The 27,789-nt window shown below is 43.8% G+C and overlaps 1 protein-coding gene across 1 annotated transcript in view; it reads right to left on the bottom strand.

Moving 5' to 3' along the window:
* The window catches only part of LOC137346657 (cytosolic arginine sensor for mTORC1 subunit 2), a 170,247-nt gene that overhangs the window by 74,514 nt on the left and 67,944 nt on the right, over positions 1-27,789 (bottom strand). The window contains exon 2 of the mRNA XM_068010303.1: positions 26,253-26,323. Within this exon, the coding sequence (XP_067866404.1) occupies positions 26,253-26,323 (71 nt within the window). The remainder of the gene's footprint in view (positions 1-26,252; positions 26,324-27,789) is intronic.

Genomic DNA, 27,789 nt, shown 5'->3' with positions numbered 1-27,789 from the left:
GGACTGAACTCCATTTGCCACTTTTGTCCCACCTGACTCTTTTCTTTTGGGCCTCCTTATCTCGAGAGACAATGGATACGCGCCTGGAGGTGGTCAGTGGTTTGTGAAGCAGCGCCTGGAGTGGCTATAAAGGCCAATTCTGGAGTGACAGGCTCTTCCACAGGTGCTGCAGAGAAATTTGTTTGTTGGGGCTGTTGCACAGTTGGCTCTCCCCTTGCGCCTCTGTCTTTTTTCCTGCCAACTGCTAAGTCTCTTCGACTCGCCACAATTTAGCCCTGTCTTTATGGCTGCCCGCCAGCTCTGGCGAATGCTGGCAACTGACTCCCACGACTTGTGATCAATGTCACACGATTTCATGTCGCGTTTGCAGACGTCTTTATAACGGAGACATGGACGGCCGGTGGGTCTGATACCAGTGGCGAGCTCGCTGTACAATGTGTCTTTGGGGATCCTGCCATCTTCCATGCGGCTCACATGGCCAAGCCATCTCAAGCGCCGCTGACTCAGTAGTGTGTATAAGCTGGGGGTGTTGGCCGCTTCAAGGACTTCTGCGTTGGAGATATAGTCCTGCCACCTGATGCCAATTATTCTCCGAAGGCAGCGAAGATGGAATGAATTGAGACGTCGCTCTTGGCTGGCATACGTTGTCCAGGCCTCGCTGCCATAGAGCAAGGTACTGAGGACACAGGCCTGATACACTCGGACTTTTGTGTTCCGTGTCAGTGCGCCATTTTCCCACACTCTCTTGGCCAGTCTGGACATAGCAGTGGAAGCCTTACCCATGCGCTTGTTGATTTCTGCATCTAGAGACAGGTTACTGGTGATAGTTGAGCCTAGGTAGGTGAACTCTTGAACCACTTCCAGAGCGTGGTCGCCAATATTGATGGATGGAGCATTTCTGACATCCTGCCCCATGATGTTCGTTTTCTTGAGGCTGATGGTTAGGCCAAATTCATTGCAGGCAGACGCAAACCTGTCGATGAGACTCTGCAGGCATTCTTCAGTGTGAGATGTTAAAGCAGCATCGTCAGCAAAGAGGAGTTCTCTGATGAGGACTTTCCGTACTTTGGACTTCGCTCTTAGACGGGCAAGGTTGAACAACCTGCCCCCTGATCTTGTGTGGAGGAAAATTCCTTCTTCTGAAGATTTGAACGCATGTGAAAGCAGCAGGGAGAAGAAAATCCCAAAAAGTGTGGGTGCGAGAACACAGCCCTGTTTCACACCACTCAGGATAGGAAAGGGCTCTGATGAGGAGCCACCATGTTGAATTGTGCCTTTCATATTGTCATGGAATGAGGTGATGATACTTAGTAGCTTTGGTGGACATCCGATCTTTTCTAGTAGTCTGAAGAGACCACGTCTGCTGACGAGGTCAAAGGCTTTGGTGAGATCAATGAAAGCAATGTAGAGGGGCATCTGTTGTTCACGGCATTTCTCCTGTATCTGACGAAGGGAGAACAGCATGTCAATAGTCGATCTCTCTGCACGAAAGCCACACTGTGCCTCAGGGTAGACGCGCTCGGCCAGCTTCTGGAGCCTGTTCAGAGCGACTCGAGCAAAGACTTTCCCCACTATGCTGAGCAGGGAGATTCCACGGTAGTTGTTGCAGTCACCGCGGTCACCTTTGTTTTTATAGAGGGTGATGATGTTGGCATCGCGCATGTCCTGGGGTACTGCTCCCTCGTCCCAGCACAGGCATGACTAGTCCATCGATATCTTCCTGCAGTCTACAGCTTTCTTCATCATCAATCACATGGCTAATTATTGTATCGTCTGCAAATTTCTTAATACCCCTTACATTCAAGTCCAAATCATTGATATATGCCACAAAAAAGGGACCTAGTACTGAGTCTGTAGAACCTCAGTGGAAGGAGCCTTCCAGCCACAAAAATGCCTATCTACCATTACCCTTTGCTTCCTACCTCTAAGGCAAATTTGGATCCAACTTGCCACTTTGCCTTGGATCCCATGGGCTTTTACTTTTGTAACCAGTCTGCTATGTGGGACCTTATCAAAAGTCTTGTCCAAAACCCATGTCGACTATGTTAAATGCACTACACTCATCGACCCTCCTTGTCACCACCTCAAAAAATTCAATCAGACATGATCTTCCCTTAACAAATCCGAGCTGACCGTCTTTGGTTAGACCCTGTCTTTCTAAATGGTCAAGTCTTGTTCCAAATGCATAGCACTTTGTAGGCAGGCCAACTTTCCCCAGTAATAAAAGTGATTACATTTCCAGATCATTCAAAACTACTGCATGGGGAAAATTAAGCATCCTTCAATAAGTTAGGGAAAACAGAAGCAGGATGGCTGTCAGGATACTAAGCCTGGCTTCATGATCCCTGAATATAACAGTGTCAAATAGTAAGGAAATAGGGTTGATCACAGAAACTTTTGTATCAATTTTATACCTGAAGTTTGGCAAGTACTATGAACATTTTTCTATGTGAAATGTCCAATATAAATGCAATTTTTGCCGTTTATAAGATTTACATTCTCATCTTTCATATCAATGGAAAAGCAGGAATTAGAAAAATGACAGTATTTCATACAGTGGCACTGTTTTACCACTTGAAAATTATATGTTACTCTTTAAAGATTACAATACATGCCTGTGAACCTGAAGGGTTAGGTGTCATTGACGTCACAGCCATTAGCTTCCTGGGAATTGGAATTTTCTTTCAAAGCGTCTAAAAAAGAAGCCACTTGACACAATTTGCTACCTTATAGAGTGTCGATGAGGCAGATTCTCCTGAGAATATCCACACTATTGACTAAAAATAAATGAGACCTTTCACTGAAGTTGATGGGATTTGCAAGTGATAGTGACTGTGTTGTGCAGGGTATAAAAATCTTACACAGAGGTGTCAATGTAAACAGGAACAGCTCTCAATCTGCAGCCTGCACTGCTCAGCGACTCACACACAAGGATTCGTCCAAACACAGCCCCCTTTACTGATCTGTATTGTGCACTCACACCCTAGTTCGATGTAACACATTTACTAAACTGAGAATAGTCAACCTGTGCATCTTGGAATTTGATTATTTTTCATGGAAATATAAAACTGTCACCTTGGTAAGATTTGTGGGCCAACCCACTCCTGGAATAGCCAGAAAGATGCCTGCTCAATAACATGACCACTGTCTCTCTTGGAAATAACAACCGGCATTTTTATAGCGCCTTTAACACAGTAATATGCCACAAGTTCAAACTGCGAGCCACATACCTCACAACACAAACTTTCCCCTCCCCCCTGGTATATGATGTTTGCACGGGGAGGAGAGGGGTGGCAGTGGGGAGAATATTTAACTTAGTAAATGCAATTAAAATAAGCATCTGCTTTAAAATAGCTAACAGAGGCTTGTCATACAACTGCGCTAGCATTTGCCCTTTTATTTAGTTGACTGTGTACCCTCACATCATTTATTTATATATTTTTTCTATGTAATTATCAAACAATTTCCTGGAGCACACGGACTGTGTAAGTGTGAATAAAGTGGGCTCCAGTGCGCTACCACATATGTGAGGAGAGATATACAGAACAAACTTCATTTAGACACCAAATCTGATGAGCACTTCCTGAAATAACGGCACATTACAATCCTGAGACACTAGCGAAATAAGAAGTTATTTTCTGATTTCCTTCTTCTGCATGCCGTTATACTTTCTGTAATATGATTACAACCCCTTCTCCCCAACCTTCTATCCCTCGCTCCTGAAGGCATTGGCTCATGCTGGGATCTATATTTCATGGGAGTCAGCTACTGTCTATTAACAAGTTGCTGTTCTTAACATGCAAGTCCAGCCAATGACTGTCAGCAGTCTATTCAACTGTAGGGCAATCACTAGCTGTGCCTAATCCTGTCCTCACTTGCGTCATTCTTGAGGGGCTACTGAAGAGCAATCAGGATTGAGAATAGAGTAGGAGAGAATGCTCAGATTTTTAAAATCCCTTCTTACCCTGGTATTGCTAGGAATGAAGTTATAACCTGCATGTTGATCTCCTGTGCCATTGCACTTGGGCAGTCAAAACCAAGTACAGTCTACAAGGCGAGCAGAGCTAGAGGGTGCGGAATAATTGGACGGGGGTTGGGGAGGAGAATAAGGCCACAAGTGGGGATAAAAGCATGGAAAGACAGGGTGGTAGGATAGAATGGAGGTGAGATGGAAGACAGGAGGAGGGGGATGGGAGAAGAAGAAAATCACATCACTGGGGATGGATCTATCTCAGTACATGGGGGTTAGATTAGATTAGATTAGAGATACAGCACTGAAACAGGCCCTTCGGCCCACCGAGTCTGTGCCGATCAACCACCCATTTATACTAATCCTACACTAATCCCACATTCCTACCAAACATCCCCACCTGTCCCTATATTACCCTACTACCTACCTATACTAGTGACAATTTATACCGGCCAATTTACCTATCAACCTGCAAGTCTTTTGGCTGTGGGAGGAAACCGGAGCACCCGGAGAAAACCCACGCAGACACAGGGAGAACTTGCAAACTCCACACAGGCAGTACCCGGAATTGAACCCGGGTCCCTGGAGCTGTGAGGCTGCAGTGCTAACCACTGCGCCACTGTGCCGCCCCTTGCAGACAGAGGCTGGGCATCTAGCTCAGTGGAAGGTATGTGTAGGGTGGGTGGTGTAAGTATCTATAGTGAGAGCCCATGTCTTCAGTTTGTAGCTCAATCAGGGGTGGGAAGTAAGGTTGGGACGCACACATTGTGTTGGGGTGGTGCGGGTAATAGTGACACGGAGAGGCTAGATTGTATCTGAGTGGGAGGGGTATTGTATATCTGTGTGTTGGGCGTGTGTGGAGGCATCTCCGTGGGGGGTAGACGAGAGATTCACCTTCAGCCGAAGAAAATTGTGATGGGAGAGGAACTCGGCAGAGTTTGTGGATGAAAACCCTAGGGGGAAGAGGTGAAAGGTGGGGGGGCAGCGTGTGGGTGATCAAAATCTTCAATGCCAGAGAGAACTGGAGTTTCCAGTTGGGGTAAATGGAATCACATGCGAACTGGTTAATATTTCCAAATGGCCAAAAACTCACTTCAGTAAGATGTGTGTCAGAGATTGAGAATGCAAATCAGAGCTGAGCCATCCAGTGGCCAGAACGTGGAACTGCAATCAGCATCAAACCAAACACCCTTTGGTCTGCCCGAAACTTACTGGTCTTCCAGCGCAAAGAGTTGTCCACGACTGAATGTTGCAGACCGGCACATTCCAAGGTCCAGGATTACATGCTGAGGGACGCACTAAAGTTTGGGACAGCCGCGGCAAAGGCTCAATGGGGAAAGATGTCCCCCCCTCCCCCCCCCAAGGTGAACTGAGGGGCTGGATCCATGGAAAACCCCTCGGGCTGTATCCAGTAAATATGGGTTTGCTGCAAGATGTACATGGCAGTGTTGTGAGGCAACTCACTCCTCTATTGAAGGAAACTGATCTCCTTTGCACTCCTTGTATTGTCGAGTGGGTACTGTTTTGAACTGTTTTGTAATTTTTTTTTTTATTTACAGATTTTTATGAATAAAGTAGATTTTGGAAATAATTTTTTTTTTTTTTTTTAAATCATTTCAAAATCAGCGTTACAGACCAGAATTTTCCCAGCTCCTTGGAGTTGGCTTTAGAGGCATGGGGCTCCAGAAAGTTGCAAAAAAAAAAATGCATTGGGCCATCGCCCCGACGTGTTCCCGCCTCCCTGCATTTTTTTTTTGGGGGGGGGGGCATCGGGACACTGACAGCAACCCACTGGGCAGTTGCGGAAACCCAATTAAGGGAGTTGATTAGGTAATAAAGCTGGATTTTCCTGTGACATTCCAATTTTCCAGAGCCAAATGAGACTCCCCACCCTTCCCAAGTGTGCTTGACTGACCAGCTCACAGAAAGGAGAACTCAGCGGCTTGAGCTTTACACAAGATCTGCAAATCGTCTCACGAAAACAGGAAGCCTGTGTTCAAGGAGAGGCAGAGTCCTGCCATTGCAGCAGACTCTCATGCAGCCTGCTGCCACTGAGTACGTTGGGGCTTGAGAATCATTCTGGCCCCTTCCTCCTCACCTCCCTCTGGTAGCAGTGCTCTCCCCTGCACCCCAGTCACCGCAGATGCACTCCTACAGCAGCCACCGGCCTCATTTGCCAGCTCCTGATTGGTGCTCCCACCATCCCTCTCTTCGCTTGGCATTTCTTCACGGACAAAGACTTTGGGAACGTTGTACTCTTCGCTTGCAGGCCCGCTGGTGGCTGGTGACCGGCAGATTCTCCCACAGCGGGTCAAGTGAAGGTGCTATCAATGGTGGGGGCAAATGGATTTATCCTTCTCCTCCTTTTCTCTTTCATGGTGGTCCTTTGCTCAGTCTCAAAGGTGTCTGTAGCGCTCCTGATGTAGCATCTCCAGGCATCACGATCCAAGGTCTGCGCTTCCCAATGGCGATGGTCGATGTGGCATGTTTGCTTGGGGCTCCTCTGTTCTTTTTACCAGTGGTCAGCTCTTCATACAACACGATCTTGGGCAGGGACTGTCGTCCATGCAGGCAATGTGACCCACCCAAAGCACAGAGCTGAACGCCGTGAAGCAATTTTCTTATTTGGGGAGCGTCATCTCGGTTGATGCCACCATAGACAAGGAATTGGACAATCATCTCTCAAAAGCAAACAGTACACTCGGCAGACTCTACAAACGTGTGTGGAGCAACCACAGCCTCAGAGCACAGACCAAACTCAAAGTGTACAAAGCCATAGTCCCCACCACCCTTCTGTATGGCGCCGAGTCATGGGTCCTATACCACTGTCATGTACGCCTTCTAGAGCGCTTCCATCAGCGCTGCCTCCGCAGCATCAAGATCCGTTGGCAGGACTGCATCCCGCCATCCCTAATTGAACAAGCAAACGAGGAGGTAGCCTCTTAATTGACCGCCTCCAGTAAGATTGAGCCCGAGGGCCCATCGCTGACACGATTAGGGTCGGGACCCGGAAATGGTCCCGATGCCCGATATTTTTGTAAGTCCGGAAGATTGTGGCCACCAGGCAGCAGAAACTATTATAATTGCGACAGGTTGTGGACACAGTTTGTATGGCAATCTTTGCAAGAAAGACATAAGGCTGATTCTAAATATTTATAAATTAGTCCCACACCAGCTGAAATGTACAAACTCTATATAAAAGGAAGCAGGTTCCTGCATTTGTATAGAGGCTTTCACAATATCAGGACATCCAAAGTACTCTATAGCCAATTCAGTACTTTTGAAGTGTATTCACTGTTTAAATGTGGGGAAATGCAGCAGCCAATCTGCACACAGCAAGCTCCCATTAACAATAATGAGATAAAGGATCTGTTAAATGTTTTAGTGATGTTAGTTTAGGAAAAAATTTTGGTCAATGCCAGCAGGACTTCTCTTCTTCAAACAGTGTTATGAGATCTTTTATGTCCACTTGAGCAGGCAGATGGGGCCTTCGTTTAACGTCTCATTGAAAAGATAGCACCTCTGGCAGTGCAGGTCTCCCTCAGTACTGCACTGAGGTGTTCCAAGCTCAGGTCTCTGTTAGTGGGACTTGAATTCACAGCCTTCGGAATTAATGTCAAATGTCACCATCGAACCAAGGCCAAGCAACAGATCTGTATAAATGAGTTGTCTCAGAAAGAAACATGCAAGTTTACCTTTATAAAAAACACACAGCATCAATGTCATGAGAAAAGTATTTTAATAATCATTCAACTGTGGGGAGATCATCTTACTTCTATGTAATGTATACACTGTTGTGGTATCACATGCACATAAACAAGGTGCAGAGACAAGCTTCACTTCTGTGATCTGTAGTCTTATAAGTTTATTTAGAGATACAGCACTGAAACAGGCCCTTCGGCCCACCGAGTCCATGCCGACCATCAACTAATTTATACTAATACTACATTAATCCCATATTCCTACCACATCCCCCCTACCTCTACTAGGGGCAATATATAACGGCCAATTTACCCATCACCTGCAAGTCTTTGGCTGTGGGAGGAAACCGGAGCACCCGGCGAAAACACACGCGGTCACAGGGAGAACTTGCAAACTCCGCACAGGCAGTACCCAGAATTGAACCCGGGTCGCTGGAGCTGTGAGGCTGCGGTGCTAACCACTGCACCGCCCATTGAATGGTGCATCTCAATTTGAGATTCCTATTACAATGTTACCCTTATTGATCTCAGTAATTGGGGATCTGTGCTGATAGGAGTACCAACACAGTAGACCTCCAATACCCCTAATTCAATCTTAAATGTGTTTCAAAGGGAAGAGTCCAGCTGATAATTTTAATTGGGTTCAAATGATAAAGACCATCAGTCTCAGCTAAAGCACTGCCATCTTCCGATTCAGACTAACCTTACACACATGAAGTGATTCTTCAGTTTCAAACAATAGAGTATTTGATTTCACAATCATAGTACAGCACAGGAGGCTGCCACTTGGCCCATCGAGTCTTTGCTGGCTCTTTCAAAGAGCGATCCAGTTAGCCCAGCTCTTTCCCCATATCCCTGCAATTTTTCTCTCCTTTAAGAATTTAACCAATTCCCTTTTGAAAGCTATTATTGAACTAGTTTCCACCAACCTACCAGGTAGTATATTCCAAACACTAACCACTCATTGCAAAAAAAAAAAAAAAAGTTCTTCCTCATGGCTGCCCTGGTTCTGTGCCCTTTGGCTGTCGCCCATTCAGCCACTGGAAAGCGATTTTGCTTTATTTACTCTAATTAACTTCCTAATGATTTTAAACATTTCTATCAAATCTCCTCTTAGCCTTCTCTGCTGCAAGGAGAACAGTCCCAGACTTGTAGTGCTGTTTTACGCTGACCTCTGTTATTGTGCCAGAAAGTAATGGATGCAGAGGAAATCAAACCAATTTCAAAAACAGAACAGGAGAAGCAGATAATATGCAATGACCGATCTGTTGAGTGTCATAAATAAATAAAACGTGTCCTCCCCCCTCTGCTTACTGCTTGTTATTCATGTAGAACAGTGTTCAATCTCTGAGCATAACGGGCATTTTTGTACACTAATGCAGTGTTCGACAATATTCTGTGTCTTGTTAGATGACATGGTTAATTTATTTTGGCTGCTGTTTTCCAATCATGTTGTAAAAAGTCACTACAATAAATTTGGTAGGTAATGAGTGTACCACCAGCTTACAAATATCCTATGACCTAGGCTTCCCCATCCTCTTAATTAGGATAGACCAGCAATGGGCCACAACTTCTGCCCACACCAAAAATGCCCCCACTTGAACCTGGACTGTATTAAAGGCCCAGTTGGAAGGAGTTGTGTCAGTGTGAGTTGAGATGTGGTGTAGAAAGTTTCAGGATGCCTGTCACAGTAGAAGGAAGATGGCCTGATTAAATTGAATCTGTACTGCTTTTCCTTGGGCCTGTATATGGCTGGGCTCAGAGTGTTGGCATAGGCACCGTCACAATCTTCCGTCCTGTGCCACTGCAACAACTACTGCGGGCCACCAGGACCTAACACACAGCCCTTGCGTTCAGTATCTCTGCAGTGCAAATGAAGGGAACCCCAGAAATGGAGAAGGCTTTGTTTCCATGTTTCTTTTGCATTTATTTACCACGCGCCCATCCACATATGGGCAGGCACACTTTCCACCCAATGCACTGGCCAGTGGAAAGCAGCAGAACATGTCACGGAGCTGCTTTTAACCTCCACCTAACCCCGATCTGTCCGATAGTCGGCATGGGGGCAGGGGTGGTAGAGCAAGCCTAGGTCTGGATCTATACGCATACATATACCCCAATAAACAAGATTTGCAGGCTACAATATAGGCACAAAATTGGTGGAGTCCCACTGCGTAGGCAAAGGCTGTACAGCATCGAAGTCCTGTCTGCTCTGGCTTTCTGGTAGTTATCGGAGTGGGACCCAACTATTCCAATCTGGAAACCCTAATGCCCTTCCTGTACCAAAAAGACAGATAATGTGGTCACTTGTTCCAAAGGGAGTAATTTCCTGACAATTCAGCAGTAATCAAGTCCCCTCCGAGATTAATTTTACCTATACTTAGGGGAGTTTCCAGGGCCTTCGCAAAGACCTCAACAGAACACAGGGCAGCTCCCAGCTGGCAACAATACTTCAGACGCCCAAGAGAGCAATAGTGAAATTTCAAAGGCAGCCCGTAAATTCCGCAGAGACACTCCCGTGATAAGAGGGATGGGTGAGGGAAAAACAAAGAGATGCGGACGAAGATTTGCCTTCTCCTCCACCAGAATTCAAGGAAAACCACTGGAATCAGAATCTGCCCAAATTTGCTGCTCATCCATAGTGGAAATCTTTTTTTGTCCCCTCAGCAACTAAGGAATTGCAACCTCAGTGTGATTAGCCTTTGAAGAGTGAAAATGTTTTCCAATGTCCTAGCGACAAACGATCAATATCACAAGAGTTTTTTTTTGATGGAACTACAGTGAAAATGCATTATGAAAAATAAGTGCAAATATAGAGCAGATCAATGTTTGCAGCGCCCCCAAAATAAAATGTCCAATTCTGATTTTTAATTAATTTTGCTACTGGGCAGAATTTCCACAATCTCCTTTAGTTCTAATAATATACAGAATCCAAGCCAATGATGAGAGTAAGTGGTGCAGCGCTAGCCTTAGCGGCAAGTAAAATTGGGTTAAAATGGAATTAACAGTGAGGCCCTCATAGCATTCGACCTCTGTAGGTCTTATCGCCTATGTGTTTTGTACAGTGCGTAAGTTATCAAGTATGCCCCCAAGAAGAAATGTTTCTAGTAAGTGCTTTTCTTCTCTCTGTAATGATCAAGGGAGGATGCAGACTGAGTGAAAGAAGCATCCCTAGGAGATATCTATGTTATTAGCTTTGTCCATGCCAAAGCAATAGTCCTACACCATCATGAGACTAGATAGACACACAATTACTTACAACTGAAAAGGAATAGCTTCTCAATAATTACATGCTTACAAGAGCTAACTTTTTAAGGCCCAACATGTTCATTTTCTGGCAATGCGCTAAATCTCATAAGGCCAATTTCCTTCCCCCTCCCTGGTGCTCCATGTCTGTCCGGGTCCAGACCCCAACCTTAACTCAAAGGCCCACCCATTACCAAGGTACTGGCCACCAGTTTCAGGGCCTTCTAGCCTCTTTTCCTGAAACAGCAACCTGAAGCATGCAGCCTCCAAAAACCCTCTGCTGCACTGGTGCGGAAGAACAAACTTAACTCTTTTGGATCTACAAGATGTTGCACCTAAGTAATTCTCTTACTAGTGGATTAGAGAAGGCTGGGTACAAGGAATACACCTATGAGGGCGGGCACAGCTTTGTTTGTCCCTCTGGTGTGTAGCGATCAAGGAAACTAAGCTGGGAACTGTGGTGACGTCACTCCTGCCTCATTACAATGGGGCAATAAATGCTGGCCTTGCCAGCAATGTTCACATCCCATGAATGAAAATAAGACATTTTTATGTGGTTATGCCAGTTGCCAGCCCAAGTATTCTCCCAGAGGGTACCCCTAGAAATCTCAATAATAGCACGGCATCCCCTGGAACAGCTGTGTATTTTCAGGGCCATTTAAAGAAAATTTAATTTAGATATGTAGTATGATACGCCAATTAAATTTTACAAAGAGATTGTACAAAAGCTAGATTTGTTTTTGATGCAGTTTATGGTGGAAAGAAACAGCTTCTTAAAGAAAATGGTGACATCATTCATCTAATACCATACCAAGGGAACATTGCTGGTTCGACAGTTAGTTTTTCTTTTTCAACTTTCCACCATGAATTTGAAATCCATGAGCCAGGAAAATATCTTGGCAAAGCAAAAGAGAAACTCAGCAATCCAGAGTGAAAGAAGATTAAAAAGTAGTACCAGACAAAAATCCGCCAAATGTCCACATGTTTAACTGTTAATCAGCAAGAAAGACTATTAAATTCATCAGTATCTCAAAGGGTGACTGCAACAACTCAGGCATTGTGATCCAGATAGTGGTAGAGCTCGCTAGCACATGAGGGCAGGAATTCCCAGCGAAGTATCCCTTTTGCTGCTAATGTAAACAAGTCAGACTGTGGCACCATTTCCTCTTAGAAAACTCAATATGTTACTCATTTAGAAGAATGGAGCTGGATGGGATTTGTGATCTTTGAGAGATTTTTTTTTTTTGCAGATGTTTACCTGAATGTCAATTTAACTGGCAGAGGTTTCCTGCAATAACAGAGATCAACCAATAATAGTTTGCAGACTGTGCTGTCCGAATTATCAGGCACATAGTGTTCATCTCCCCCCACCCCCCAAGCTTTGCACAGTTCAGATAACACGACGAGGCCTGCAGGCAGCATCCAGACTGAATGCAACATCTACTGACTCGAGATGCTCTGTATGTCAGATTGGTTGTTCTGCTACTTCCTTGTGTTGTTGCCAACCTTCCAGGATTGTCCTGGAGTTTCCAGGATTAAACGCCTGCTGCAATCAAACCCAGGGGAAAAGAAAATAATCAGAGACTTTAGAAAAAAACAGTGCTTTTTTCATTTTGATTTTATTTTTCTATATTTAGTTATTAGTTATAAAAATGCAGGGAGGTGGTAAAATAAAATGCTGTTTGACTGGCTGGGGCAGTTGAAGGCACGAGGATATACATCCAACCAGAATAGGTAACCCTTCTTCCTCTGCAGCATTTTACTGGACATTGATCTACCCACTTTTGCCTATGTTCAATCAGTACCACCTCATTTGTGCTTTATTGCTGTTTTATATGTACTAAACCTAATCTGGTGCCAGGATGTAACAAAATGTTCATATCGAAAAATGGGACACGCTATGCATGATAAGATGGGCCAAGTGTATGCTACGTGCAAAACGTTTACATAGTAAAGATCTTCCACGATATTGTTGACTCACAGCCTGTGTTTTTAAGACTACTGCTGGAAATAGACAAAATCCAGTAACTGTAACTACTTTATAAACTACTGAGGTAAACTTTCTGGAAGGAAGTCTGATGAATGGTACCAAGAGCAATTTTTGTTGAATGGAAAAAGAAATCAATAACGAAGGTAGAATAAATTGGGAAAAAGATGGCAAAAATTAAGCAGAAGACCAGAGCCATTTAAAAAAAAAAGATGTATAGCAGTTTCCCTGATGAGTAACAGTCCGGTAGGGAGGTGGGTTGGAGTTCGCTAACTGCAGCCAGGGCAGTCATAGGGCACATCACCCTTAGGTCAGAGAATATTGGCCTGGGTAGTGCCCCGACTCACTAGTCATCAATTTCGACCATAAATATACATGTGCAAGTGGATGCTGGCTGGAGGATAAGGCTGTGATCACGGTCAAATGCCTGCTGGCAACCACCATCGGATGGCCTCTTGGATGATACTGTCCGTAGAATCATTTCATCAGCAATTTAGTCAATGCTGTCAGAACGGCGGAGGGGGACGATATGCTGCATCTTCAGGAGGTCCTACGTCACCGAGTCAGATCCACTCCAGCGATCTTTGCTTGAAAGTTCAGCTTTAGGATTCAGGTCATCTTGTAATACAATCATCTTCTTTGGGTATCCATAACACTGATAATGACTGCAGCATTTTATATGCATCTTCCCCAAATAACTTTGAAAAATTATGGCCCTCACATTCCTTGCTTTGTTGTCGACAGAGCACTTAATTCCCCAAATGCTCCGCAGAGGTGAATGTGGAGGAGCTCCCTTACGTCGAGCCTCCATCCCTTTAAGCTGCTCTTGCATTGCTGGATCTTACCTGAAGACATGAATCTGGACAGCCTTGGTGAGGGAGGGGGCCGACCCAGCCCTCCTGCCTCAGATTCCATCTGCAGCAACATGGTTCCCAATTTAAGGGGTGCCTGCAGAAGCTGGCTTCAGCCTTGCCCCTGCTACCCCTCTGACTGGGGTAGGTAGGCAGCAAGGCAAGGGAAGCCCAAGGTAAGAGACACTTCCCTCCAACAGCAGGCAGAAGGCCCAAGGATTACAGCCAGGGGGGAGTGGCTAGTCTGTGCTGAGGGTGAACAAAAGCAGACATAGCAAGTGACATGTCCCAATAAAATTTAGGGGCCCTTGGGGCCTGAACAGGCACAGAGCACATTGGGGGCACCACACTAGGGCAATGGTGGAGAGTGGAAGAGAGGAGATGAAACATTAGTGTCAATATTTTCACTCCTCCTGTAGGGATCATGTTGATGAGCTGGTGAAAGGCACCCAGGCCTTTCCTTACCCTGTCTGCAAGCAGCTGCTAGAAGGTGCACTGGATGAGCTGTCGGGTGAGTCAGCTCCTGATTTTTGTCAAGTTCTCTCCCTGTAAGGGAAGCACCTCATCCCTGTCCAATGACATGGGACAGTATAAGTCCATTATTCTGACAATGTAGTTTCCAATGTAATGTGTCTCATTTAACGCATATTGCTTATACAGTGTCTATTCTCTTCTCAGCTCCTGAATGTACACTGGAGGTAGAGATTTACAGGTGCTGCCATGCTTGAATCTCGACAGTGATATCAGCAGAATATTCAACAATGCAGCTGAACCCATTCCTGCTCTCACTGGATGGTCGTAACTCCACACATTCTAGAAGGAATCCCTAATGATCAAGGGTATGAGCCCAGGGTAGATTCCCTCCAGAGGCAACAGAGCTAACTATAATTCCGCTACTACTACTGGAAATCAAACCGATGACCTTCCTCATTTGGACAGCTCAGCATCTCACTGGTTTTATTCACCACCGCAGGAGTTCATAACCATTTTTATAAGTAATTTAAAATAATACAGCTTGATCAGCAAAGGCCAACACGGTCCGCTTGATAAGTAACTTGCTACTGGACATAATGACTACCCCCGCCAGCACTTGCACACTGCAGTTCCAAGATGTACTATCTACAGGATGCACTGCAGCAATTCTTAGACCCTCAATTCCCACCAAGAAAGACAGGACTGTCGCCATCATGGGAACACCATCGCCTCCAGGTTCCCTCCAAGTCTCACACCATGCTGACTTGAACAGAGATCTTGCTGCTGCTTCATCGTCACTGGACAAAATACCCTGGAACACTCTACCGACACCATTGTGGGAGCACAAGGACTTCAGGAGTTGAAGAGAGGACCCATCACCATCTCCCAACTAGGAACGGACAAGAAATGCCACTTTGCCAGCATTGCTCACATCGCATAGTGAACTTTTTAAAAAAAAAGTCAGAAGAGAGTCAACTCTTGCGATGGATGAACATTTTGTGGGATCAAGACCTTGTACCATTTAATAAGAATCATTCTCAGCCAATGTACAAGTGATATTGTTTAGTAAAGCAGTTGAAGTAGAAGCACAGGCTATGAGGCACGCATTCCGATTCCTCTGGTGATGAGAGTGGTCTTTCAGCGACTGTTGAACTATATTTCATAAAACCTTGTTTCAGATATTTCTGGGGAACATCAACAACATATCCAGAGCCATTTCCAGAAAAACACTGGCTCGAGATCAAAAACTGTTCCATGGTTTAAACAAGCTCTAACTGCAGCTTTATATATAAAAAAAATATATAGATATATATATCTGAATTACAGCCTAGGCAGAACAATAACAAAGAGATTATAGGGCTGAATAATGATGTTTGAAAATACATGTGTAATTCTCTAGATTTACTGTGTTTGGCAAATCCCTGACAAGTATAGCATTTGCAAAAGGTTCTATTTATTCAGCTGCTTTTTGCCACTGGTATTGCCAATACTGTGCCGCAAACCTCTGCAGTCAGCATAAGCGAAAAGGGCCATGTGTCTGGCAGGCGGTTTGGTTCCTTTGACTTAAACAAAAAACAAAATAATCAAAAAGGTCAAGGAAGAATAACTGTAGTTAATTAGAAGACTACTTTTTAAATTCCTTCTGAAGATGCTGACTTTAGCTGAGCATAATTTCAAGGGCGAGGACTACCCCATAAGTACTTCATTCAACTGGCTATCCTTAATATGTAAACACTGAGTTTAGGCTATTCGAGTAGGAAGGGCATCACAGCAAAATGGGACAGCACGATGGCCAGTGCCAGCATTATTTTGAACTGACGTCCACCGTTTCCAGCAAAAGTCGTAAAGTTAAGAATACATGCATGAATTCCAGCTGATTTTCTTTCCCCTAGTCGACAGCAGCTTTTAAACACAAATTTGGCGCTGTACCATTGCACATCAGATAGCATGACAAAGACTAGAATCAGGCCGACTCCATGTAGCTCAGTATCACACTGGGCAGCAACCTTATCAACTAAAACAGGACTGCAGAGATGCTGTTACACTATAAAACTGAAACCGGGGCAGACGTGCAATTCTCCTTTCGCCTGCTGTGCTCCCAAAGACAAAAAAACTTGACATCTAGGAAAGCAACAGGTCACAGACCCACAAAAATACATATCTGTCTTCACTGGCTGACAGTTCATGCATAGCAAACATTGGGAGCTGCTTCATAGCATGTCCACTTTATAGTAACACGGTCTCCATGTTACACAGGGAAGCCATCAGCACTACATAAAACAGCACCCAACAGGCATGCAAAGACCACTCTCCTCAAACAGGAACCATTTTAACTGGAGGTTGGAAAAAAAAACTTTAAAATATGGTGAGGTTTGCAACATGCTTTATAGGCCCATTGTGTTCACTTTGGGTGTTCTGTGATCTAGAACAGACCTCCTCCTAGCCACCTGCTAAATCATCATTCAGTAAAACAGTACTTGGTTTCAGTGATTAGATGAATATTTTTACTGGCTAACAGTCTGGAAAAAGTCATTATGTCACAGTGTGACTGTGTTTAGTTTATTGACCAATAGATTTCAAATCCTTGTATTAAAGCCGCTTTTGCACTAGAATCACATTCAGCCCATGCACTCCTGTGAAAATTTCAACATCCCACCACCCCCACGCCCCTCATTAACAAGCTCCTTAACCACCTTAACTAGTCTTAATCAGTGATCGGGCGGGATTGCAATGCCGCCTTCCTCCTGCCCTGGTTAACATGGCCGCCGTCGGGAACAGTGTCGGAAAACCGGCACGCTGGCCGGCGCCAGTATTTTCAGAGACCCTCCGCTCCATGCAGGACCCGCAAATTCAGCCCCATATGTCAGGTTTCCACTACTGAATGTTAAGTGATCATCTTTAAATTTTGCTGCTGTTAGCAATCTAGATTTTCACACAAACAGTTGTGATGCTGCAGACCAGAGTGGTATGGCAAGATGGATACATTCTACATGCTTACATATACCACGAACCTTGCCAAAACTGGGTCAACCTGCACTGTTCTTAAACCAGCTGTCGGGGAGCTGTGCCTGAGCATTGTAACTTGGCTGTTTTGCAATTGTTCCCTTTCCCTTGGAAAGGGCCTTACCCTCGAGTTCTCCCCAGCGTCATGGCCATTGTTTATCCCTCAATCAATATCGCAAAAATAGATTATTCGGTCATTATCACATTGCTGTTTGTGGGAGCTTGCTGTGTGCAAATTGACTGCTGCGTTTCCGACATTACTACAGTGACTACACGTCAAAAGTACTGCAGTGGCTGTAAAGCACTTTGGGACGTCATGAAGAGCACTATAGAGATGCAAATGTTTCTTTTTTCTTTCTTTTTCATTCTCTGGTTAAAATCTAGAAGTCATTGCACTTGTAAAACTTGTGCCTTCCCACTATTCCACTAATGGCTTGTATCAATGGGCCTATTACTAAACCTTTCTATTTAAACAAAATGTTCGCAAGATCCTCTATGTTCATTGTGACTGGGTCAAAAATATTACAGCAACCTAGAAAAAAAGTGCAGCAATCTTTATGAAAAGTTCCATCTTTTTTCAAATTCTCAGTGTCCATCCAGTTTCATTCCCAATGTTCAATTAATGTTTACCAAAAGCAATTTTATAGGATGACAAATGTTTACTTTTAAAGTGCTGTTTTGAACATATTGCCTAACTTTTTATGAAGTGCAATGGGAAACAGGTTCTGCAGAAGCTAAAACGTTCCTTCAATCCTTGAGAGGCTTAAAATATTCCCAATATTTTTTCCAGCACATGAAACCACCTCTAGTGCCCTGAACCAACCTCCTCACTTCTTGCCAACTGCAGGATGGACTGACGCTCAGCTTGACTTGCCTTTGCACACCATGGACTGCAGCATTCTGTTTCAATAGCTGCTTGCATTCTGAACAAAATTCACAGGATCAAAAATAAATCTGATTCCATGCACTGCTTCAAATGTAAAACTTCTCTTCAGCACTTTCAGATCACTGTCAGAACCAAACATTCTTCATTTGTTTTCACTGGGAAGCTCAATTATTTTTTTTTTAAAAAATCATCCTCAGCCTCCCTGGATCGAGTCCACCCTATGATCGCTCCTGTGTACCTCCTGGCAATGAGGCACCAAGGAGCCAGTGTGAAATAAACACAACAGCTTCCTTGCATTTCAAAACCAGCTTAACTGTAATTTCCCAGAACATGCTAGTGAACTCCAGGCCCAAGCGTATTACTTCGATATCCCTGGTCTCCAGTCACATCCTTCTCCCCGTCTCTACCCCTTCCAGTCATTCAGCTGGGTCACCTTTCATTTCGCTACTCTCAAGAATTTTGCCCTTCCAATCTTTAGCCATCATAAGCCACTGCCTTCCTATTCTCTTGCAGCCATCCAGGCTTGAAGTCCCTTTGAACAAGTCCTGTTGAATAAGCCCACAGTTACCTTCTCTTTGCCTCTGTTGTCCTGGTCAATACTTCTCCTTCAACTATCACTGAAACAGATTACAAAGTCATGTTCTTATAGGACCTTGATGTGCGCAAACTGGTTGCCACTTTCCTTTACATTCAAGATTACACTTCAAAAGTACTTGATTGGCTGGGAAGTATTTTGTGATGTCCTGAGGTAATCAAAAGTCTTATATACCATGGCAGTTTAAGAATCTGAACTCATTAAAACGAAATCTGGAAATAAAAAGATTACCAGTTAATGACCATGAAGCACTCAAATTATCGTAAAAAGCCAACTGGTCGATTAATGTCCTTTAAGGAAGTAAACCTGCCATCCTTATTTGAGTCTAAATGTAACTTCAGTCCCACTCCAACTTGGCGAAGTCTTAACTGCCCTCTGAAGTGGCCTATAAGCAACTCAGTTGTATCAAACCTCTACAAAGAAGGTAGTCCACCATCACCTTCACAGGGCAACTAAGGATGGGCAACAAATGCTGGCTTTGCCAATGATGTCCACATCAAGAGAATGAATTCAAAAAAATAAACAAACGCAAGTTCGTTCTACTTTCTATTCACTTTCTCTGAAGGACCCAGTTAGGTGCCTATGGTCCGCGCTGCTTAATCAGCAGGGATTCAATGACAGCATCCACCCCTCCCACTCAGCATGCCGGCTGGGGGAAAATCCTGCTCACCCCACTATGTGCTCTGGCAACGGATCAATCACCAGCCCACTCTGAATTTCACTCCAAAATATCTGTTTACTTCTGAACAAGGCCCTTGTCATGATGCGGATGAGTGCATTGATATTTTGGCTTTGACTGAAACTTGGCTCAAGGTTGATGACACCTTGTCCCTTATTGAAGTCTCCCCACTTGGTTATACTTTCTACTGCCTTTCCTGACCACCCCATCATGGTTGCCTGGTCCTTATCCCAATTTGCATCCAGGTCACTCCTATTCCTTCAAGCACCTTACTTTGTTCCAAATCTTCGCCTGGTCTTTAAAATCTTCGTGGTCTACTGTTCTTCACCCACCCCCCACGCCCCAACCTAGCCTTATCCCTGATATCTTCCCTCAGAGTCTACAATGAGTGACATTTTATCCTTAGTGGGTTCAATCTTCAACACAGCTCCCCTTTCCCCTAGCCTCAGAACTCAGCGCCCTCCTAACCCTCTCCCTCCTTATAAATTCTCCTACTGCCTCAGCCTTGCCATCTCCAATGGCCCCTCTACTACAGTTTCAATCACTGACAAGGCCTCATCCAACCTCTTCCTTGTATCCTTACCACCACACAAACCCACCCTACCCTCACTGTTTCTCAGGATAGGATTACAGATAAGGTTTTCATTCCAAACTGCAGTATGTTCACTACATCACATATTTCATTTTTAATGAAGCCAAGTTTGTATCTTTCCGTAGTTTTTTCCCCCCATCTGTCTATTTACGCATGTATTGGTAATGAAATGAATATTGGCAATGAACGGTCGGTAAGGGACATGGAGGGTTAAGGTCAGGTAAAGCGTTTCTTGGAAATAAATCACAGTATTGACTCTGATGATGGTGGGATAATATTGTATTTCAAGGCTGTTGCTAGCAAAATGCATTAATTCAGTGTCGAGGCAGAGTAAGGACATGGTAGGATCATGAACCCTTCCCTTATGATCTGCTACGAGTGCAGCTCATGAATAAAAAGACATGGTTACTCATTCAACATGCACACCATAGTCTGTTCATCCCTTATCACATGCAGAGATGTGTAAGTGCAAAGATGTACTACTCTACATATGGAAGTAGTTACACTTCCCCTCTCCTGCCTATATATACAATTATAAATACAATGCATATAGCATGCACAATACTAACTGTACATTCTGAGAGAGGAAACAAGAAGGAATCAAGAGAAGGATGAAGGAAAAGTTCTCTGGAAACAGCTGAATCGTAGTTGGGTTGTTTCCTAATGAGACAGTGAAACATCAAAGAATCTCCAGAAGTCAGAAACTAGGACGAGGAGAATTACAATTTTAAATGGCATTTCGGCATTTCAGTCGATCTGTGGAATACAGCACAGCACTTGTGATTCCATACACCCTGGGTTACAGACCAGAGAGAAATGTTAAAGTAGATGAGCAACAAGATGGATGGACTCTCACAGCATCTCATCTCTTAGCATTTCAACCCGAGTTAAAACTTGACACATGCTCCTTATAATGAAGGGAACAATTTATAACATTATAGAAGGTTTTATCTTGGCAGAGACAATTATTTGTGTTTATCAGCAATATCATTTTTTCATACAGATTGGGGTTACTGTCAATAATAAATCCAGCTAAAATAAATGAATTGCAAATAGCTGTTAACTGAAAATAACCAGAGTGAAGCTCAGCCTATGGGCTGTGCTGTCTGACTTCATTCTGTGGTTTATGTTTCAGTAAATTATTGTACGGAGTTATTTGTTTACATTGCGCAACAGTTAATATTTTTAGCAAAATTATTTGAATGTAGATTGGTTCTCTGTAGGAATAATACAGGTCTGTCCTCCTAGTACAGTAGTTATGTTTCCTTAGCACTGGGTCTCACTGTCATATTGGCAGATAAAGAGATGTGCAGAAGAAAAGGCACAGAGAGGCAAGGTTGGAAATAGGCCCGACGAGGAAGGAAAAATCCACAAGCTGTTCCATTTCTTGATCCCCTTGCTACCCACAGGGTAAGACTTCATCTTACAGTATCTCCAAGACGAGGCCTCCTTGTAACAGCTAAAGTGTCCTATATGCATGCGGCAACCCACGAAAATGCTTTAGACCCTAGCTACTCTGTACTGGAGCTCACCCCAAATCGATCCAAGCATCTAGCGCACTCCCTGAAGCTGCCAGTGGTGTGCTTGGCGATCATTCTGATGAGCAAATGCAGTCTGTTACAAATGGTAGCCAGTTGGTATCCTAGGAAAATTCACAGCTGTCACCTGTCCACCACTGAAGAGGATGGCTTTGCTCTTCAAGGAACCACCCTGAGACTTGCCTTCCAGGGTCAAAAGAGTGCTGGTAAGGAGGACTGCCTTAGAATGAGGGTATTGAGGCAGCTCCGGGAAACTGAGTATTCGCTTGCATAATGGTGGTCATAATTGAACCGCACATTGAAAAAATGGAATCCTTTCCTGTTGACATTCATCAAGAGAGCCCACATGGTACATCGGGTTGCAACTGGCTTGCACTCACTCCTCACCCATTCGCCTCCCTCTGTCTCTCAGGACCTAGTTTTAGGATCGAGGCGGGAGGCGCGCACTGTTAATTCAGTCCCACTTCTCCACAGGGTCACAACATATATTTAAATTTTCCCACTTACTGAAACAGTCAAATCAGATACTCTATTTTACCCCAGAATAAAGCACACCAACCAGGTTTCTTTAGGGCAGCACAGTGGCGCAGTGGTTAGCACCGCAGCCTCACAGCTCCAGAGACCCGGGTTCGATTCTGGGTACTGCCTGTGCGGAGTTTGCAAGTTCTCCCTGCGTCTGCGTGGGTTTTCGCCGGGTGCTCCGGTTTCCTCCCACATCCAAAAGACTTGCAGGTGATAGGTAAATTGGCCATTGTAAATTGCCTCTAGTGTAGGGAGGTGATCGGGAATATGGGATTACTGTAGGGTTAGTATAAATGGGTAGTTGTTGGTCGGCACAGACTCGGTGGGCCGAAGGGCCTGTTTCAGTGATAAACAAACAAACAAACAAAACTATCCATTTATTATAACTGAAATCTTAACCAATAATGAAGCAAAGTATACACACACATTGAAATATTAAAGCCACACACACACACGGAGGAGGAAAAAACAAGAATTTTGTTTACAGCTGTTACAAAGAAATGGAAGGAATAAAACAAAAAAACTTAGACAGAAAAGTAGGTATGGAAGATGTCCTTTGTTTTGGAAGGTGTACCAAAGACGAATAGGCAGCTGTCAATGGAATCTTTCTAGAACAGTTCCTTCCAGCGATGTTGAAGATCACATTGGGTAGGCTTTCAAAGAGATGCAGCTACAGAAGGCTTCATATAGGTCTTACGTCAGGTGTGCAACAACAAAGGTTTCAATTCTCACACATTCGATGCAAAGTTCCTTCAAAGATGCAAGATTTCTGAAAACACGTAGGGATTTCTTCAAATATAGGAGGCAACAGGAAACACACTTGACACAGGAATTGCTTTTCAAGAGCGAGATGGGATAGCTGGATCATCTTCTGTTCTCCTGGCAGGTCAATAAGCAAACTCCAACTGTCTGTTTTTAACAGTTCAAAATGAAATTAAAACCTTTTCGGAGGCAATTCGTGTGACATCTATAAATCCTGGCTTGTCACTCCTTGCAAATAGCTCTTCATATCAAAACACAACCCCCTGCTGGGTTCTTTGCAAACAGGTGCTTTCCAGTAAACTCGTTTATATTCAGTCCAAACCTTCCGGTAACAACTTTTAAGAAAAGCACCCAAAGTTCAGCTTCAAGATTCCAGCATCCATGGAATCCTTCTCAGTTTTTAACATATAGATTCTCAAATTTTCACAAAAAAAAAAAAAATGGAAACCCACATAACGCTAGTTGAGGTCCACTGCTGGCATTGTAGTCAGCTCACATTGGTCTGCAGCAAACTGCCAATATACCTCTGGAGGCCCTATTGGCCGCTGCAGGTCATTGGAGTTATTCAGATAAGGCCCAAGACTCAATTTTGGGCACGCCTTGGGGCTCTGGCTTCTGGTGCTTAGTCTGGCTGCAGACACCATTCATGAAGAAAATTGGCTGAAACAAATTTCTCCATTGGTAATCCTTTGTCTTATTGTGCCATGGTTTTGCTGTTGGTTATCCTCCTCTATGCCTCCATTCTTGTCTTCAAAATAGGTCTCAAGAACTGCACATCATCCACTTCCTCTCAGCTGTGTCACTATTCATTATCTTTGAGATGACCACTGTTACAATGCAAGTTCCTTCAGACACTTTTCCTCATGCCCAATACTAAAAGTCAGTTCCTATAGGATTAGCCTGCACTTCCTATGAACTGAAGTAAGACCTTCTTATGTGCAATGTAATCTGCGATTGCATGTTCCTGGACAAACAGTAAATCCATTCATTTCTTCTAGATTTCCACTACATGTCCAAGTCATTTCTGAAGACAATGAATACCTTCCAGGGGATAAAGGTATCAAACCGGATACTGTTTTTCTCGGAGTTACACAGGTGCTTTTCTCATGAAGTTGCATCTTGCTGCAATTAACTCAAATTAACTGATGCACCCAAAGTGTTCTATTCTTCTTCCCATACATTCCTTTGAAGTACAATCACATCTTTGAGAAGACAATCTGTGAAATGGAAGCACTGCACTCAAACAATGGACAGCAAGTCCGACAAGAGATACAACAGTGGTTCTCAAACTTTTATGGTTGAAGGACCCTTTTCAAATGTATTAGTAATCACAGACCTCCCCCACCCCCCATCTAAATTATAATACTATACAATACTCATAATATGGAAGTGCTGCACAGAGTGTTTCAATAATGCTTTTAAGAAAGCAAATATTTCCTTACCAATACCAGTAAGGATGCGTCCGCTTTTCACTGCCAAGTCTGTCTATCTTTGGTGTGATGTTAAGCAATGACACTCATAAATGATTCTGTTTAAGAGCCAATGTTTCTTGTTTTTAACAGAACAGTTGATGGAATTGCACAATGTGATCCCTCAAAACACCCATAAAAATCACATGTAATTAAAAATAGAATTCAAGTTACTCAGTCTGGTAAAGCAGTAACCCTGCAGAGCATTGGGAGACTGGCTGAAGAATGGTCCAAGACTAGCTTGACAGCTTTGCGTGTTTCCTTGAGTAACAGTGCACCAACGCAAAAGGCTGCAGACTCTGCTATGTTTGCCATATCACTCCACTTGAGGCTTTTAACCAAAAAGTTGTCTCTTAAGCTGCAGCAGGAGGTCCCGAGTGGCTGTGGCGGCAAGGTGAGTTCCCAGCCCTGACCATGCATCTGGACAGTTGCCCACATCACGTACTTGTAAAGCCAATGCTGCTCGGTACGCACTTTCACATTATTTTGCAGACTCCCTAGAAAGTCTCTACAAAGCCTGGTTTGAGGACCACCGATATACACAAAGGTATCCTGTGGCATCTAACAAGTAATGTCTGTACCAGGTCTATCCTGACTGGATTACGTTACTTAGTAGCCCAGCAATTGCTTTTCCAGATATATACATCGGTTAGTAATCAAATGTAATGACTTAACTTCATGTAAAAGAGCCAAAAGGCGGCAATTTCCCAGTATGCAGCTGCAGTATCCATTTTGAGAGTGGTACAGTTCTTGTAACAACTCCCTTAAGCCAAGAACCACAACCCAGGACAGGAAACCCATAAGCTACAAGCAAAAATACACTTTTTGTCTCAGACAGTCTCCTCATCAGTATTGGCACTTGTGAAAACAGTATTCATGTCATGTGTGTGAGCAATATGCCATCAATCCCTCCACTTCCAATATCCTGCAGGATACACGAAATGCTGTTTGAGCACACAAACCTTTGACATACCATACTTGTGTATTTCTTCTGGAATTTATATAGAAATGTAGCAGCAACCTTTACTCTTGACGGTTCTCGACCACTAGCTAAATATGTAATTCTTTTTAAATAGACTGGTTTTCCTACCTGAGCCCTACCTTTCCCATAAAAAGTTGGATGATCCATTCCAGGACAGAGCAGTTTTGGAACTAGCTCACTTGCTAATGGCTGAATCTATCTGAATTTCAACTCAATTTGCACTTCCTACTCAGGTATTCCACTGTTTGGTTCATCTGATTGGTTAAGGAGTTACACTGCTGTTTATCCTGTTCACTCGGGTCCCAGGTGCTTTGTTTCCTTTGCTGCCACTTTATCAGCTCGCAGTTAAAGCAACCTACGACAAAAAATTTACAGCCTCAAAGTGCACAAACAAGTCTAACCAACAGCCCTGCTCCAGTGAAATCTGGGAAATTGTAACCCTATCTAGCACATAGCAAGGCTCCGCACCAGAGTGGAGCTCACTTTCAGAAAGAGAGAGAGAGAAGAATGGTCTGATAGGTTCAAGTAATCCAGCACTGCTCATCTTATTTCAAAAGCCCTATGAAGTCAATAATCCCAATTTCAAATTAGATCCAGATCCATTTTTAAAGTGGGAGCACAGCAGGAGGTGTGAAAATAAACAAGGTCAATTAAGTTAATATAACCGAGCAACACCAGTAAGAACAGAATATTTGAAATCTGTATCAAATGATGAGCTATTGGGACAGATTCCAGGTGCTTCTTAGCTCAGTGTCTGGGCATAGGCTAGAATGAAGTTCATTCAAGGATGGCTGGGTGGTTATTACGTGTTCAGCACGAACAGGTGAACTTTCGTTACAAATTGAAGTCTGCAATGTTAATTCAGATTGGGAACTGACATTAGATGGCCATAACAGGCAGATGTTAATATTTTACAAGGTTCACGTACTATTAAATATTCAATGACCACCCTAATCAGAAAATGCAACCAGTGAAGCTGTAAAGAAGGTTCTCACCCTTAAAGCCTTCTTCATCCACAATAATGGTGTAGTCTTCAGGAGTCTCAGTTAGGCTGAGGAACTTGCACCTTGTTAAAAAGAGTGAAAAGAAAGCCATTAGTTTGGATAGATCAACAGGGGGTCTCTATAAGATCAGTAAGTTCTAAATCATAAATCTAAACAAGGCTGAACATCAAGTTTAAAACAAAAACAGAAAAAGCTGGAAAGCACGTGGCAAGTCAGGCAGCATCTGTGGAGAGAGAAACGTAGTTAACTTTTCAGGTCAATGACCTTTCTTCAGACCTTTCACCTGAATATTAAATTGCTGTGTAAAATCTTGATGGAAAAGCCATGCACTCGGTACTGGTCAAAAAAAAATCTGAAACTGTACACCAGTTATTCCAGTTAAAAGTAATTGGGGCCAGGTAAACTTGTATTAAAATGTATTATTTAAATGGTCCAGAACACTGCTCAAAAGGCTAATCCACTATTAAGTATACTCATGTTTGTTAAAAAGCTACCTGGTATTCCTAGAAAAACAAGGAAGCTATATATCCTCAACAGAAATTAAAGGGCCAATTTTCACCCCATCCCCCACCCCCATGCCCAAGAATAGGGCAGGCATGGGGTTAAAATTGGGCAGTGTGGTACACATTTATGTGAATCGCACCCACGCGCTGCAAAGTTTTTATAGGGGAGTTTTGGACAGCAATGGAGGTCCTCACCCATGGCAGGTAAAGGTGTCATGAATATTCAAAAGTTGGGGTCCAACGATATAATTTGAGACCAGACACTATTTTGACTCCAGGCCATACGAGATTATCACAGTGTCGACCCTGCCTAGAGTTTCGGCTGCAACATGCACCCAGAGCCAGTAAGAGGCTGAGGAGAGTAAAGATATTTCCTTATTTATAGGTTTCCTCGAGAGCCTGTGGGAGCTGGTGCTCTCCTTCAGCCCCCTCAAGGAATCCCTGGGTCTCCCTTGACCCAGGCTTCCCTTCTGGCTCATGTGACCGCCACCCACTTGGACCTCTCCCATCATTCATCTCAAGCTGGGAACCATTTCCTTGGGTCGCTGGTGGCAGCCTACTGTCACATGATTTTCCACTCTATTGGCTGTTTCTGGAAATATGTATGGATTCTTCATCATTTACCATTTATTGGTCTTACTCAGCTGGTAGCTGCACATGATTTTTCCTTTTACATCCATGAGATTAGCATTCACCCTTTCACTCAAATTCAATCGCAGACATCCCAGAATGGTTAAATTCAAGCTAGCACAACAAGAGCATGAAAGATTCAGGTGCTCAAAATGTAGTACTTTGTGTCAATGAATCAGAACAAAGCCCAGGGGTCAGACGCTTACAATAGCGTTCAGTGTCTGTAGCATTGCTGCACACTGGGTGCCAGAGCCCCATATTATTAGACGCTATGCCCTGAGGCCAGCTCAGTACCTATTGCAATCTAGCTTTATAATGCAATTTGGCAGTGCCTGTGGTATTGGCAATCTGTGCAATGTTGTGCTCTCGCTTCATCAATCCTCTGGAAAAAAGTG

This window comes from Heterodontus francisci, chromosome 30, assembly GCF_036365525.1.
Source record: "Heterodontus francisci isolate sHetFra1 chromosome 30, sHetFra1.hap1, whole genome shotgun sequence".
NCBI classification, from domain to species: domain Eukaryota; kingdom Metazoa; phylum Chordata; class Chondrichthyes; order Heterodontiformes; family Heterodontidae; genus Heterodontus; species Heterodontus francisci.
This window is presented reverse-complemented; position numbering and strand designations above follow the sequence as displayed.